We start from the raw sequence: 17,577 nt of genomic DNA on the forward strand, positions 1-17,577 counted from the left end.
TTACGGTCACAATAATGACATAATTTAATTTTTCTTGTTTAATGTTAATGTTTTGTATTTTATTGCTTATGCATGTTGTGTATTTTTGTCAACTTAACTTTAATCCATAGATAAAAATTTTAATCATCAATATTTTTCTATTTTTCAATATTATTTATTTAATAATTAAAATTTCTAATTTTAATTTAAAAATAATTAATAAAATATATTTAAATGAGATCCATTATAAGACCCACCAAAAATGACTCAAAACCTCAAATTAAGATTTATGATTAGAAAAAAAAAGATAAGATTTTTATGCACATATAATACTATGAAACTCATTAAAAGGTAATTTAAGATATCAACATGAGATTTATTATTAAAGATACTCTTATGTTCTTGAAATCCGAAAAAAAAAAAGAATGAAATGAATAGGGTGTTACTATGTATTTTAATTCAAAATTTTTTTATCTCTTACTCTTTCATTTCTTTTGTTTGCACTAAGTCCCTACTTCCACTTTGAGTCACCAGGGCAGCCTCGAAACCTCGTCCAGTAAGTGTTTTTTTTTCTTTTCTTTTCGGTATTAGGCTTTCTTCTTTTATTCTCTGCGATTTCAATTGTTCAGTTCCCAAAAGCGACGCTGAACTGTTTCTAAACGAATCGTTTTGCCTTCATTTGGGTTTTTGTTTTTTTTTTTTAAAAAAATCAACTACCCTTTAATTTCTATATTTTAAATTCGTATTTAGAGTTGGAATTTATTTGCTTTCGTTTCAATTTCTGCGTTTTCCGTTGACGATTCTCCGTCACCCCTCTGCTCCTACTGCTCAATGTGACAATCGCATGATCTGGTTACTCTGCTTACAAAGATTGAAGTGCAAACTTTGAACCCCAATTTCAATAGGCATAACAGTGAAAAGGCTGAATCAAACCTCAAATTTTATTGTGGGTTTCTTTAATAAAGAATTTTGTTTTGATCATACTTTATATATATGTGTGTGTGTATATATATATATAATTCTACTGCAAACAAATAACTTTCCTTGTGCATTCAAAGTATAGTTTGATAGATTAGTTTTGTAGAAGTTGGAGGAATTAAGAATTGAAGATAGTGGAGACAAGGAATGAGAAAAGTGAGAAAACTACTTTTATAGTGGAGACAAACAGTAGTTCTTTCGGTCTTTGAATTCTCAGATTGGTCTTCCTTTCAGTACATTTCTTAATTACGTTCGATAGGATTGAAATGATGCAAACTGGACCAACTACTCATTTGCATAGGATGGGAGTTCCTTTGTATTTGTATTTGTATTTTGTTAGGATGAGCTTAGGAAGGCCCAAATATATCCTAAAATTAAAGTAGTTAAAGGATTATATTGGGTGGAGTTAAATATTTTTTTTGTATTATAGTTTTATTTTTATATGCTTAGAATAACATGATGTTGACACTTGGATAAATATATCCATGGATTAATATCATTTAGGACTGTATAAGTGTATTCTCCTTCAACTATTATCATCAATGAAGAATATCAATTTTATGTTTATCCCTTTAGTTGTAGAATTTATGAGTAGTGTAGCATAGAGCTCTCTTTGAGCCTATCATATTTGTAGTTTTTCTTTTTTAAAATGCTTTATATTTGTCACCAATATACTCCACCTTCTCCTTGAGACCTGCATGCTTCTGGCAGTAGTTCTACATCTAGATCCAATATCCTCTTTAGGCCTTCTTCCATACCTTGTCCGTCATGATTAGTCTGACTCTTTTGAATTTGAAATTCCCCCTTCCCAGCTGTCCCATTTCCTTTTTCAGCTTCTAACAACTCTCTGCCCTCCGCCCCTGTTGACATCTCTAGAACCACCTCCATCCTTGTGTCGGTCACAAACAAACAAGTCTTCAGAGCATTCTGAACAAGATGAAACATAATCCATGGCAGCCATGCTACCTGCCGAGTCTTCATCCCCATCCGACCTTTCTTTTTTCCATAGCCAGCAGCTACAGTTATTGACTTGTAAGTCTCCCAACCAGACATTGATCAAGCCAACCTCTATTCTCTTCCTCTATGATAATTGTTTGACCCTTCCAATCCTTTCCCCCACTTGCTACGTTGTTTATTTGCCTGACTCTCCAGTTTAGGTTCTCATTTTTGCAAAAATAGTTTTTTGATCTTTTTTACTACTAGGGCTGGTAATGGTATGAAAAATCCTCTTTCAAGTGCTTTTACTTTCCAATATAAAATAAAACAATATGATTGTTTTGTTTTGTTATTGTGATTGTGATTGTAACTTGCAAGTAAAGTTGTGATTGCAGATTCTTGTGCGGTTTATCATGGGGGATAGTCAGTATTCGTTTTCTCTCACCACATTTAGGTATTGTTATTACTGATAACTTTTTAAAATTAATTTTAATTTGATTTGATTTTTGTTTATGAAGAGAATGGTGTGGTGTGTGGTTTCAACTAATTGTGTTGTGTTGTGGAACAGCCCTTCTGGAAAGCTTGTTCAGATTGAGCATGCTTTGACAGCCGTTGGCTCTGGACAAACGTCTTTGGGAATAAAAGGTGATTGATTGATCATCTTTGCCTCTGGGCTGGATCTGTTTATGACCCTCTCTTTTCACTGTTTCTGTTGACTCATCTTTTCAATTTGAAATTGATAATGTTGTTGATTGGTTATGGGGTGGGGGAGCAATTTGAATAGAGGACATTTGTTGTGTTAAGTTGTTTTTGATAGCAAAAACAACCCAACAAGCAGCAGACCCACAAGAGCACATAGGAAACCAACATACTTGCTGGACTATGAGTGACTGCATCCCTCGGGGAGACCTTGCCCGACAAACATTATCTTTTTTATCCTTCTGTTAGTTGTGCTTGTGCCAGCTGCCATTTTCTGTTATCAGCATCTTTTCTGTTAGAAGGCCACGAGTGCCAAATCATCCATACAAAACACTATAAATATACCATGCTAATATGAATAAAGCGCAAGGAAAATATACTTAGCTTAATTCGTAGTCTCTTGGTAACTTAGTTGTTTCCCCTATCAACTTGGTCCGACCTGCCCTATCGTTCCTCCATGCTTGAGCACAATACCAGGCAAGCGACCACGGAGCGACTTGAAGAGGCTGTGCTCCACCTTCAACAGGGTCAACAGTCCCTCGTCCAGAACCATGCAATCCTTTCCCAAGCCCAATCAACCATGGACTCAAAAATTGGTTCTATTCTTGAACGCCTTAGCCAACTCACCCTTCCCCCTCCCTCTCCTAAACACTCCCCGCCTCCATCACAACCTTCCTCTCCAATTCCCCGGCCGCACATGAAGCTCGACGTCCCTCGATTTGACGGCAATGATCCACTGGGGTGGATTTTCAAAATCACCCAGTTCTTCGTCTATCATTGCATCCCTGACAATGAGCGTCTGACTGTGGCTTCCTTCTACATGGAAGGACCGACTCTATGCTGGTTCCAGTGGATGAGCCGCAACGGTCTCCTTTCTTCCTGGCTCGCCATGTTACAAGCCCTCGAAGCTTGTTTCACGCCATCCTTCTACGAGGACCCTCATGGCACTTTGTTCAAGCTTTAGCAAAAAGGCTTTGTCAACGACTACCTCTCTGAATTTGAGAGGTTAGCCAACCGGGCGGTCGGACTCGCCCACCCTATTCTTTTAAGTTGCTTTGTTTCTGGCCTCGTGCCCGACCTCTGCCATGAGGTGCAAGCCCTTCAACCAATGTCGCTGCTGCAAGCTATCGCCTTGGCCAAGCTCCAGGAGGACAAGCTCAACGACCGTTGCCGTCCTCCGAGATTTTCTGCTGCACCACCACCTGCAACTCCTTGCCCACTCTCCACCACGACCACTTCACCACCACCACCCAAGCTTCCGGTGAAACGCCTTTCCCCGGAGGAGCTCGCTTCTCGCAGAGACTGCGGACTCTGCTATCAGTGCAACGAGAAATGGGCCGTGGGCCACCGTTGCAAATCCCGTTTGAACCTTCTGATCACGGACGACGATTTGCACTTGAGACACCAGACCCGATCTTGGAGTTTCCTCTTCCGCCGCTACCGGAAACCCCGCAGCTCAGTCTCAATGCCCTGTCGGGCATGCTTGCCCCGACAACCTTCCGCATGTATGGCTCTGTTCACCACCACAAGGTTACGATCCTTGTCGACGGTGGCAGTACCCACAACTTTGTTCAAGCTCGGGTCGCCCAATTTCTCGCCCTGCACACCACCGCCATCAACCCTCTCCAAGTTATGATTGGCGATGGTGGCACCCTCATTTGCCAACAAGTCTGCCCTAATGTTCCACTGACGGTCCAGGGTCACTCATTTAACACGGACCTCTTCGTTTTGGGCCATAGCGGTGCGGACATTATGTTAGGGGTCCAGTGACTACAGGAGTTAGGGCCCTTTGTTACTGATTACACCTCCCGCACCATGAGCTTCTCCTTGTTGGGCCGTCCAATCCAACTCACCGCCGATGTTCCCCTCTACCCCACCCCGGCCTCTGCTCACCAAATCTGCTGGCTGGTCCACACACAGGGCGTTTCTGCCCTTTTCCAGCTTACCCACATCCTCGAACCAGTTTCCCCTAACCCCTTTCCCAATTGCCTTGATACATACCCTCCCCTACTACACCTCCTTTCCCGTTACAATCACCTCTTCCAGGAATCCTCTAATCTCCCTCCACCGTGACCCATATCCCACCACATCCACTTACACCCTGATTCCCAACCCGTCAACATACGACCCTACCGATACCCCCACAGTCAAAAAGCTGAGCTTGAGTGTCAGATAGCCAATATGCTGCAAACCAGCTTCATCCAATTGAGTCACAGCCCATTTTCCTCTCCCGTCTTACTGGTCAAGACGAAAGACAGCAGTTGGTGGTGTTGCGTTGACTACAGGGCTTTGAACGCCATCACTACCAAGGACCGTTTTCCCATGCCCACCATTGACGAGCTCTTGGATGAGTTAGCCAATGCCTCCTATTTTTCCAAATTGGACCTCCGTCAGGGATTTCATCAAATCCCCATGGCCACCGACGACATGCCCAAAACTGCTTTGCGCCCCCATCAAGGACATTACGAATACAAAGTAATGCCCTTCGGCCTCTACACGCCCCGGCAACGTTCCAAGCCACGATGAACGAATTGCTTAAACCGTTTCTTTGCAAGTCTGTTGCAGTCTTTTTCGATGACATCCTCGTGTATAGTCCATCCTTGGATGTTCACCTCGACCACTTGCAGAGGTATTGACAGTCCTTGATCAGAACAAGTTTTATTTACACCGGCAGAAGTGTCTATTTGCCAGAATTGAACTTTAGTACTTGGGCCATGTAGTCTCGGCAGCGGGAGTGGCCCCTGATCCCTCCAAGATCAGTGCCATGCTTGACTGGCGCACTCCTCAATCAGTCACGGACCTACGCGGGTTTTTGGGTCTTACCGGTTTTTATCGTCGTTTCATCCGCCATTACGCCTCCATTGCCTGACCTCTTACCATGTTATTGCAAAAAGATCAATTCCAGTGGACTGAGGACGCCCAACAGGCATTTACCCATCTCAAGGACACCATGACCTAGGCCCCTATTCTGATTTCACATTGCCCTTCATCCTCGAAGCCGATGCTTCGGGTACGGCCATGGGAGCAGTGCTTCAACAACACTCTCATCCCATTGCCTTCTTCAGCAAGGTATTCTGTCCACGACTGCAACATGCCTCGACTTACATACGGGAACTCCATGCTATTACCTCGGTAGTCCGCAAATGGCGGCACTACCTTCTCGGGTATCCCTTCGTCATTATTACTGACCACAAAAGCCTCAAAGACCTCATGTCTCAGGTGATCTAGACGTCGGAGTAACAACATTACCTCTCCAAGCTTCTTGGTTTTGATTACTCCATTCAGTACAGGTCTGGCTCCGGTAACGTGGCTGTTGATGCCTTGTCACGCATCCACACCTCGGAAAGTCAACATTTTGCCTTATCCATGGCCAATTTCGAATTCCTCGAACAATTAAGACTCTCCTTGCAGGATACCCAAGAGTTCTGTGACTATTCGCGCTGGATTCAAGATAACCTCGGCGAACACACTAACTTCTCTGTTAGTCGCGGGTTAATCTTCTATAAAAGAAAAATTTGGCTTCCTCAGTCACACTCTTTCATCCCTCTGCTTCTGGAGGAATTTCATTCAACCCTGTTGGGCGGTCACTTAGGTGTTGCAAAGACTCTGCGCAGGCTACAAGATAATTTCTTTTGGGCATCTATAAGGGGGGATGTTCGGGACTTTGTCTCTTGATGTCTCATTTGTCAACAGGTCAAATACGAGACTCTCAAGCCCACCGGCCTCCTTCAACCTCTCCCCATTCCTTGCACTATTTGGGAAGATTTGTCAATGGATTTTATCACTGGTCTCCCTCCTTCCCACGGGCTCTCCGTTATCCTGGTCGTGGTGGACCGCTTCACAAAAGGGGCGCATTTTGGTGCTCTACCGGCGACATACACCGCCCACAAGGTTAACCTACTATTCATTGATATCGTCTGTAAATTACATGGCTTTTCGAGAAACATTGTCTCCGATCGTGACCCAATATTTATTAGTCGCTTTTGGTGCGAATTATTCCGCATTTCCGGTACCAAACTGCGCATGAGCACCTCATACCACCCTGAGACGGACGACCAAACAGAGGTACTCAACCGGGTCCTTGAACAGTATCTCTAGGCTTTCGTTCACGATAATTCCTCACAGTGATTTTCCTTTCTATCTCTTGCGGAGTGATCGTATAACACGGCTTGCCACTCAGCTACTGGCGTCTCCCCATTTGAAGCTACTTATGGTAAGGCCCCTCCTTCACCTCCGCAGTACTTAGCAGGTACCTCCCTCATCGAGGCCGTGGACTCTCTCATGATGTCAAGAACCCAACTACACTCTTCCTTTCAGCGTCGCCTCGCCAAGGCACAAGTTGCAATGGAAAGGACAGCAAATTCTCACCGTCGGGACGTCCACTTTGATGTCGGAGATTGGGTTTTTGTTCGGCTCCGGCCTTACCGCCAAACTTCCCTTCAGTCCGCATACTCCAAACTCTCCAAACGTTTTTACGGGCCTTTTTGTATCTTGGAACGCATTGGCCCTGTCGCTTATCGTCTGCAACTTCCCACTTCCTCCAAAATTCATATAGTGTTCCATGTCTCCCTGTTGAAGCCATATCGGGGAGATACACCCACTACTCTGGATCCTTTACCTCCTCTCCAGTCTGATAATCATCCCGTAGTCGAACCTCTCTCTATCCTGGACTGGAAATGGGATACTAATTACACTCCCCCTGTTCAAAAAGTCTTGGTGCAGTGGACAGGTTTGGCTCCGGAGGACACTACATGGGAAGATTGGGATTCTATTTGCACCTCCTACAACCTTGGGGACAAGGTTGTTCTGCCAGAGGAGGGTATTGGTAGCAAAAACAACCCAACAAGCAGCAGACCCACAAGAGCACACAGGAAACCAACATACCTGCTGGACTATGAGTGACTGCATCCCTCGGGGAGACCTTGCCCGACAAACATTATCTTTTTTATCCTTCTGTTAGTTGTGCTTGTGCCAGCTGTCATTTTCTGTTATCAGCATCTTTTCTGTTAGAAGGCCATGAGTGCCAAATCATCCATACAGAACACTATAAATATACCATTCTAATATGAATAAAGGGCAAGGAAAATATACTTAGCTTAATTCGTAGTCTCTTGGCAGCTTAGTTGTTTCCCCTATCAACTTGCATTTCTAATTGTTTTTGATAGCTTAAATTAACTGGGTGGGTTCTGGGATATGGGACTTAGATTTGTTCAGTGAGGTACCTAGGGTCAGGATGCTAAAGCAGCTTTAGGTTTTGAATTTCAGGCCTTAGTGTTCACAAGTGTTCTGGGATTTCTGAGCAAGTTTAGTAGGATCGAGATAGCTGAGGGTGCTGGTAAATAGACAGAAACTAGAGTGATGGTGTATGCATCTATGATATATTAATTTTGACCTTCGTTTTGGTTGTGTGTAGAAAGATCACTGAAGAAACTTGTATGGGTTGGATAAGTATTATGTTCTTGTTTTGTTTCCTTGTTCTAAGTGGCAGTATCATCTTAGTGTTAGATTATTATAAGAAAGAAAAATGACAGGTTTTTTTCTTCCGCCAAGGTTGAAAGAATGAGCTTGTATCAAGATGGGCAGAAGATTGTTTTGGTACAGAAAGGCTTGTTAGGCCATGTAAGGAGCTTTGACATTATGGGTAATCAGGTTCTGTTTTGGGAAAATTGTGCTCTCTAAAATGTAGAATATCTTGGGTTGAGTAGGCTTTTAGAGGAGGTTAGAGTTAGAGATTTCTAAGTTTGTGACTTAATCTTGTATTTTGTTGCAACTTATTTTACATTTTGGGGGTCCATTTTGTTTGCTAAAATCTATGTCTGCTATTGTTTGTAATATTTACTCTCTGTGGTTCATTGGGTTCTTGTGTCTTGTAGATGATTTGGATCCTCTAATGTATGCTGTAGTTGCTTATATATTTGATTTTGATTCTTGCAGCTGCAAATGGAGTTGTCATTGCTACCGAGAAGAAATTGCCATCTATATTGGTTGATGAAACATCAGTGAGTTTATTTTCTGCTATTAGCTCCCTTTTTATTCATTATTCACGTAAAAAAATTGTAAAATTGTCCTATCCAAATATCCAATATAGCAAAATCCTTGGTGACCCTACTGGTGGTTTGTACATGGTTTTAACTACTTCAATCACTCTATTTGTACACTTAAAATAATATATAAATGCACACATATTCATTTCTATATCTTTGATTAGATATATCTGTGTACAATATTGTTTTCAAATTTATGCTGATTGATTAACTACTTCTATTGGATATTTAATGATTTTAGTACCTTACGACAATCTGATGCACGCTTCATATGCAGCAATCCATTTTGTTAATACTGCCTTGTCTTCCTATTACTATAGTATAGCATTGTTTAATTTGTTTTGCTTTACTTTGAAAAATATTTGCTAAGTGGAATGATCCCCCTGTTATATTTAGATAGTTAAGGATGCTTCAAAGTCTGGCCATTGATAAAATAATCTTATGTAGTTTTTTCAAGCAGATTGTCAATATGCTTTTAAATTTTTTTGAAGTCATTTAATTCATGATGCTTTCAGTATATTTATTCTTTGTTATATTTGATTGTAGGTCCAGAAAATTCAGTTATTAACACCAAATATAGGTGTCGTATATAGGTTTGTTTCTTTTTACATATTTAAATAATTTTAAGTTAAATATATTTTATAACATCATTAATTCATTGTATCCTGATAGTGATTATGCATAATGGTAGTGGATGGCTTAGCTTTGAATGTGTTCTTAAACATGAGATACCACTTGGTTACCTAGGCATATCAACAACTGAGGTGGGAGGGATTAGGGACGTGGCACAACTATTTTGGGGAAACATTTGTCATAAACAAGTATGAAATAGAAATTGACATGTCACACTTAAAACTGATTAAAGACTTACTGGATGGAAAATATTTATTTCAGTCAAAATATAAGAAAAAGTGTTGTCAATGATAAACAGCTAACTATTGCCTGAATACTGTAAACAGACAGAAGTATACTTAAAACATACTTGCATGCGCCAGACTGTTAATCTGCATTGTTTTTAGATATAAATAAATCATGGCTGACTGCTTTGGGATTTCAATAGATTCCCTAATGAAAAAGATTTACTGGATTCAACCAGCAAGAGACTTGACTATTGGCCATTAAATTAGTAATATAAAAGAAAGAAAATAATTCACTTTCTGTTCTTTTTGCACTTTGTAAGAGATACACTGTTGAAATAACTTATTTTCTGATGTTTAATTTGAAACTTCATAATCAGGCTTAGTCTACCTTTTTCCATTTCTGTTTAGTTTTTGGTAAATAGAAATAGTTATCTATCCTTAACTTGTCTTGCAAATATCTTATTTACTTGACCTAAATATAGTCTTTGTTGTTTCAGTGGCATGGGTCCCGATTTTCGAGTTTTGGTTCGAAAAAGCAGGAAACAAGCTGAGCAGTATCATCGGTTATATAAAGTATGGTATACCAAATTCTATTCCAACACAAACCCGAAAAAATGGACAAATTGCTTTTCTTAGGAACACATATTCGTTACCACAAAAAGGATAATGGTAACCCCACCATTAACTACTTCAATTTAATAGTAATAAAAATACATTTTTTCTTACTTCCGAGTTCCTGTTCTGCTTAGACTTAGTTAAGATGATTCATCTAATAACGTCAGCTTCACTTTGGAACTTGGTATTGTAATGGATTATATAATTATATAGTATTGTATATTGTTGATCTCAATGATTGTTACTAGGTGAGAAATCTGTATGTGGTTTTCATTATTTTATATGCAATGCATGTTTTTTTTGACTGAAAGAGTCATGGAGTGTTTATTTTTTGTACAACTCTGTAACAAAACAGATTGATGGGCTTAATTTATATAATGGTCCTTCTTGTATTGAGTATCTTTCATTCTTTGTATAATTTGAGAAGGGAGGTAGTTATCATAAAATGATATTTTTTGAGGAAAAATAAAGTATAAAATTCTATATATGATTAAGATGGACAAACTACCAAAGTCAATGGTATGTCCAAGCTAGATATGATGAAAGGATGTCTAGGATGAGAACGGGGTTAACATTCTATAATTGTACTGATTATTTGTATTAATCTATTACAGTAGGATTCATCAAAAGTACCCACTAATACATAACTAAGATAGGCAAACTACTACAGTCAGTGTTACATTCAATCTCTATTGAGCACAAATTTTGTACTTAGTTTTTTTAATACCCATTCTTCTTAGATTTTATATAGACTAGCAAAGGAATCAGTGCCTATAGAAACTCCTTTTGCTTAATAGTTAATTATTGAGGAGCACTAGAGAATCACTTCAGCTTTTTATTTTTATTTTTAATTAGTTTATTTATTTATGCTCAAGTCTATTATATTCTTCCAGAAAGTCAGATTTTGTTGCTTATTTGAAGGGATAAAGGAAATACTTTGAAAGTTACAAGTAGTTGCATATTCAACATCTTTGATAAAGGCTGTTAAAGTGCTATTTACGCTGACAAGGATTTAATGGGGTCAAATAGAAGGATCTCATTATATCTTTCTTAAATTGAGTCTTACAACTCATGCTGTACACAATTGTTTTTATGAGAGAATAGTTACAATTATGTATCATATATTTTCTATTGCCACGAATTATTAATGGCACATTTACTTTTTTCATCAGTGAATTTCGTAATTCTTTTTTGTAGGATGTACTGCCTATTAATGTTGATTGTCATATATTGATTAGATTTTCCCTAGAACATTTGTTTTTCTTTTTCTCGAGAGTTTTGAGTACTTCTTAGTCATTAATGAAGTTTGTTGTAATTAAAAGTATAAGAATTATGCACTACTTATAATCTTTTATGAATTTACTCATGCTCTTCTTTTTCTTGATCTTTCTGTTTGCTTTTGGTATTCTATGTTGGATCATTTGTGATGTGGTTATATCTGATAAGTGATAATATAATTTAAAATTTGCAGGAACCAATTCCTGTCAATCAACTTGTTAGGGAAGTTGCTGCCGTAATGCAGGAATTTACTCAGTCTGGGTAATTATTTCTTTGTAAACTGATCTCTTTTTGAGATATGTCTTGGCCACTGAAATGTACCCTGTCAATACAGAAGCTTATTTCATGCATATACATCAACCCCCCTCCCAATAAAAAGAAAGAAAATAAATACCCCAAGAAAAAGGAAAGTGGGGATGAAAATACTCAAGGGTATAATTCAGGTATAGTCTTTGGCAATTGGATCCTTAAATCTGAGTGAGTTCTAGCTCTGTTTTTTGTTTTTTCTTCCTTGTCATCCTCTCACCAGAATTTTGTTGCTACTGATTTCATAACTTTTTTGACAGACTATTTTTTTTTTTTTATAATAAACTAAGTTTTTTGAAATTCTCCATTCCAATGAACATGATTCAGATGGCTTTGATTGTTGAGGGGGATCACTTGTTGTAATTAAATGCCAAGGGAATGATTTTCCAAAGTCACAATCATCATTAGCTTTTGGAACATGAATACAATTTCTGGAAATTGGAAGCTTGGAATAAGTATAAACCTAGGTGCCTAGATCGGCCTTATCTTTCTGAAAAGAACCAGCATGAATTAATATTGATTGAAGTGTTACTTTAATTGTTTCCTTTTACTCTGGAGGTATATGCTAGATAAATTGGTCATATTGTCATCCATATAGACATTCCATGTCAAAATTAGACAGATCTTTGTAGTAGATAAATCCTTAATAAGCATCTCACTAAATGCATTGAACTTGGTTTGATCTTTGGGATTATTTTTGTATACACCCAACTATGTTTACTTTCCATTCTTACCCTTTATCATTTTTTGAATTCTGACATTTCTGTTTTGGTCTTGATAGTGGTGTTAGGCCTTTTGGAGTGTCACTGCTAGTTGCTGGATTTGATGATAATGGACCACAATTATATCAGGTGTGTAAACATTTATTTTTTGATGTAATTCTTGACATGTTTAAACCCTAGTAAATGGCCATCACTTTGTGATTACATTGCATTGTCTAACCCTTTGTTGTGAACTCGAATTCTGTATGTTTAGCTGTCATATTGTAGACTGTATGTAACAAGTCTAGACTTCAGAACCTCATTCTTTAGTGAAATGAATAAGTGCTCCTTAGATTCCCTAAAGACTTTATATTTTAATTTCTATGCTATCTTGTTTTGCTTCACCTGAATTAGTTTTGCTTCAAACTGAAAATTGCTCATTGATTTATGTGTGTTCAAATTCAAGTGTGTGCTCAGACAATTGGTTGTCTATATCACTATGCATCTAGACATTTGTGTATTCAATGTGTTTGTACTGGCCTGCTTGGATCTCTTTGTATTATAGTATATTGTAAGAGGTGCAGTTACTCAACTGCACACTCCTAAGTTAGTTCTGTAAGGAAGTAGTTAAGCTACTTATGCCAGCTGTCTATGAAACAGCAGATATTATATATATATATATATATCTATATATATATATATATATATATATAATATAATATAATATAATATAACAGTTTTGTTAGGTGGCTAATAACATTGAGACCCTTTCTTCTTCATTTTCTTTCTCTCCATCTAAGTTTTCTTAAGATGGTATCAGAGGGACTGACTCTATCAGAATTGAGAGGCCGAGCATCTGTGGCAGATACTTCGGGGGAATGAGGAACAGTAGAGGGCTTAGATGAACCAGTAGAAGTGTTGGAAGGTGGTGTAGTGACCTGAGGGGATAAAGTTTGATTAACCTGAACAGGCGACACAATGGGTATAGAGGCTGGGGGAAGGGAAGAAGTGGATGATGAAGGTGTAGGATGAACCTGTTCATGACACTCTCCTGAGCCTGGTTCTGCTGAACCAGTTACTGCCCCTGCTGATTCTGGTTCTGTTCCTCAGTCAGATACATCATCCAGTTCTGAACCTACTTCTAGACCTGATATAAGTTTTGCAGTAAACCTCTTGATTCTCACTGGGTGGCAGTTAAGATGATTCTCAGATATCTCAAGGGACATTCATATTGTATCACGACCTTCATCTAAAACCTGCTATATTGTGAGAGGTGCAGTTACTCTAGCTCACAACTCTGTACTTCACTCGAGAACAAAGCATTTGGAGATCTAATGTGTTTTTTGTCAGGGAAAGTTTTGGCCAAACAACTAGTCGTTCAGCATGTTCCAGCCCCAATGGGCAGACACTTTGACTAAACTGCTTTCTCCCACTCGGTTTCTCTACTTAAGGAGCAAACTCAATGTGATTGAACCTTCAAGGTGCAGTTACTCAACTGCACACTTGGGTAGCTAGTCCTGTTAGGAAGTAGTTAAGCTACTTATGCCAGCTGTCTTTGAAACAGAAGATACTATAAATACCTATCTGTACACTTTTGTTAAGTGGCTAATAACATTGAGACCCTTTCTTATTCATTTTCTTTCTTTGCATCTAAGTTTTCTGAAGACTTTGTTATTGTATTTAAGACTTGTTTAAAATTACTGCTTTGAATTTTAAAGAGAGGGAATTGAAGGTTGTGATTTGATGTGATTTTTTTTTTTTTTCTGTAGGTGGATCCATCAGGTTCATATTTTTCTTGGAAAGCTTCTGCTATGGGGAAAAATGTTTCTAATGCAAAGACTTTTCTTGAGAAGAGGTAAATAGATTTGTCGTGTCTTTTTTAATGCATCTCTTCTTCCCTTACCAAAAAAAAAGGATGCATATCTTCTTCAAAAGTTGTCAATTTTGTGGTTTGGAACTTTTTTCTTTGAAGTTAATTATGATTATATTATATTTCTTTGAATGATTTGAGTTGCATTAGTTTTACCTCATTTCATTTTCCCTATCATTTCTATGGTTGACTTAATTGTCCACTTACAGGTACACAGATGATATGGAGCTTGATGATTCAGTCCACACAGCAATATTGACTCTGAAGGAAGGGTAGGAGCATGCTATTTCAAGTTTATGCACTGAAATTTATTTTATATTATTTGGTTATTTTCATCTTGACATTTGACCTATGGCACATCCCTCCAAACCATCTTCACATCTGCTGGCTTTAATGCTTGCAAGTTTTAAATCAAGCTTAAAAACTTTGGTAATGACAGGGAGTTGTGCCTGTTCTTATGTCCCTTTATTGACAGTTTTTATGTTATTGTTTTTTATTCTCACCTCCTACTGTATTTTTTTGAACCCGTGTGGTATTTGCTTAGTCTTTTGAAACGTTTCTCAAATTTTCTCTCATGTTTTCTTTTGTGCGTGTTTCACAGGTTTGAGGGACAGATCTCAGGAAAAAACATTGAAATTGGCATAATCGGTGCTGATAAAAAGTTCAGGTGCATATCTATTTACTTAAAATATACCGAGTTTCTTGACTCTGGTTTCTGCCATCAGTAGTCTAATTGAGTTGATTTTTGGATTGTCCAATCTGAAATAATAAATTTAGAGTATTTAAAAGTACACGACAATTGCATCACAAAACTGAGACTTTCAAGTTATCTGCTAAATTCTAAACCAATCTAGACTTCAAACTTCAAAATCATCCTTATATACTTCTATTGTTTAATTGGGTGATTAATAATAATAGCATGCCAATAATGTTGCAGGGTATTGACACCAGCCGAAATTGATGATTATTTGGCTGAAGTAGAATAATGTGCAATGAGGAAATCGTGTGTTCCTGAATTTGTTTTTTGTTTCACAGTTGGATTTAATTGGTAGAGTGCCTTTGTGATGGCAATAGTGAATTTCTGAGCTACTCGTTGTGACGACCAGCAAGCCTTCCGATAAACCTTTTCCAAAGTCATCAACATTTTCAAACAATCCTAGTTTGTTTATACGATGCGGCTATAACTTCTTAATGAATACTGCTAATTTATTATCCCCCTACCCCACTCACACACACACCCATCCACCTTGTTCATTTACTTCTCGGCTTTTTCTTTTTTTCCCTTGGGATTTTGTTGTGAACAAGGTCCACACTAGTCTTTCAACCTAAGTAAGAGTATCTTATTTGATATGTTGGAGAAGTATATAAACTTAACGTCCATGCAACAACACAATTTCAATATATTATATATTGATTTAGATATATATGAGAGCTTATCATAAATACAACTGATCGCATCGTAAATCTATATAATGCCCATAATTTGACATGTTGTATATTGTAATTTTTTTCGCACCTCCACTAGTGCATGGAAAATATGATTCCGTTATCCATTTGGTTTGGAGAAAGCGCATAGCAAAATCATACTTTTGTTGTACATAACATGTACAACGAAAGTATGATTTTGTTGTATAGTGTATAACGGAATCATACATTCGTTGTTAATATTTTTTTGGGAAAAAATATAACATAATGAAAGTATGATTCTATTGTGTTACAAAACTTGTTATACAACATGATTTCATTGTGTTACATAAGGGGCGAAGTTGTAGCGTAACAAAATCATGATTTTGTTGTGCAAAAATGAACATTAAAAAAATGAAATCATGATTCTGTTGTGCAAAAATGTACAACAAAATTTTGATTATGTTATGTTTACAAATATGGAAAAAAAAAAAACCTTCCATTGTGGGAGTGAAAAAGAGGGAAAGAGGAAAAGAATGAATGAATGAATGTAGAAAAGGAAAGAGGAAAGGGTAAAAGGAATAAAAAAAGGGAAGGAGGAAAGAGTGGTGGGGTGGGGAAAGGTGGGTTTAAAATGCTTCAAATGCATTTTGGTCTTTGCTCTTGGCTTGTAGGGATCAAAGGTAATTTTGTAGGGGTCAATAATATTTGAAAATTGGATTGAATTGGATTATTTAACTAATCCAATTGAGAATTGGTTAATGAACTATTTGGACATGTAAAAAAAAAAAAAAAAAAACTTGATCATTTTCAAAATTGATGAGAATTGGTTGAACAGGTCCAAAATTGGTTTTGAAGTGTTTATTTTTCAATTGTTTTAATTTAATCTAAACTAAAATAATTTAAATAAAAATACAAAAATATTTCAAATAAACATTAATTATTTTGTCAATTATTATTAATTTTTATCTTATAAACTTATAATTTAATTATTTATACTCTATAATTTTTTAGATTCTTATTTTTTATTATTTTATTACTTAAAATATTAGGTAATATTAAAAAATGTAAAATCAATTTAATTAGGATTCAATTATGATTACACTATTGTGCCTTATTATAAGAGTCTATCTCACTTGATTTAATAAGATGGGTGAGTGTTATAAATTTTTTAATATCATGTTTAATTCCTATAAATAAAAAAATATTATTAAACCTTAATGAATCCTTTATTATTTCAATCAGTGGTACGATTTTAAAAATCTCGATAATAACAACAAATAATCACACTTGTAGCATCAGAGAAAGGCAAACACGTAATTGCCCAGCAAGATGAGACATACGGGTTTGTTTTTACTTTTAGAGGAATTTATAATCTTTATGGTCAATATTTAGTGTAAGTTTAATGATTTAAACATGGTGTTAACGAATTCTGTCCATACAAACTCTTAAACTATTCTCAATTACTCTCTATTAAGTATTAAGACACTTTTACACTTTTTACAATTACTCTTTAATTAGTTTATTTGTGATGAATTATTGGCATCCTTTTATAAAGGATCTCTATATATGTTGTAACCCGTGCGTACGCACGGGTCATTTGTAAATTTTTTCGCATGTATGTTTATTTGTTTTGCTAAGCAGAAATAAAATGAAAACTAATTTGTAAATTAAAATAGATTAAACATTAATAATATATTTACATAGTAGACAAATTGTTTAGAAAAGCAAGAAAGATAAACACTATTATCAAGAAGTACCAACTTAATGTTCCAAATTTATTCAGTGTCACTGTCATCCCAATCTTTCTTGTGGCGGATGATAATTTCCCATATTTTATCCCTACGTCTGTAATAGAAGGAGACCTCATCGCCGTGGGAGAAATCACTCTCGGCAAGGAATTAATA

The 17,577-nt window shown here is 37.2% G+C and overlaps 1 protein-coding gene across 2 annotated transcripts; it reads left to right on the plus strand.

Annotated features, from left to right (window-relative positions):
• Positions 1-406: 406 nt before the first annotated feature.
• On the plus strand, positions 407-15,690 carry LOC114406225 (proteasome subunit alpha type-2-A-like). 2 transcript variants are annotated; one of them, XM_028368870.1, is made up of 12 exons: positions 407-535; positions 2,289-2,347; positions 2,462-2,538; positions 8,527-8,591; positions 9,183-9,229; positions 9,994-10,069; positions 11,583-11,650; positions 12,477-12,546; positions 14,166-14,251; positions 14,476-14,538; positions 14,868-14,933; positions 15,204-15,690. In XM_028368870.1, the coding sequence occupies exons 2-12, from the start codon at positions 2,307-2,309 to the stop codon at positions 15,250-15,252; spliced, it is 708 nt and encodes a 235-aa protein (XP_028224671.1). In that variant the 5' UTR covers positions 407-535; positions 2,289-2,306; the 3' UTR covers positions 15,253-15,690. The 2 variants fall into 2 exon arrangements, with proteins under 2 accessions (XP_028224671.1, XP_028224672.1); XM_028368871.1 differs by lacking the exon at positions 407-535 and adding an exon at positions 673-925.
• The last annotated feature ends 1,887 nt before the right edge of the window (positions 15,691-17,577 follow it).

The sequence above is a fragment of the Glycine soja genome, chromosome 3 (genome assembly GCF_004193775.1).
Source record: "Glycine soja cultivar W05 chromosome 3, ASM419377v2, whole genome shotgun sequence".
In the NCBI taxonomy this organism is placed as follows: domain Eukaryota; kingdom Viridiplantae; phylum Streptophyta; class Magnoliopsida; order Fabales; family Fabaceae; genus Glycine; species Glycine soja.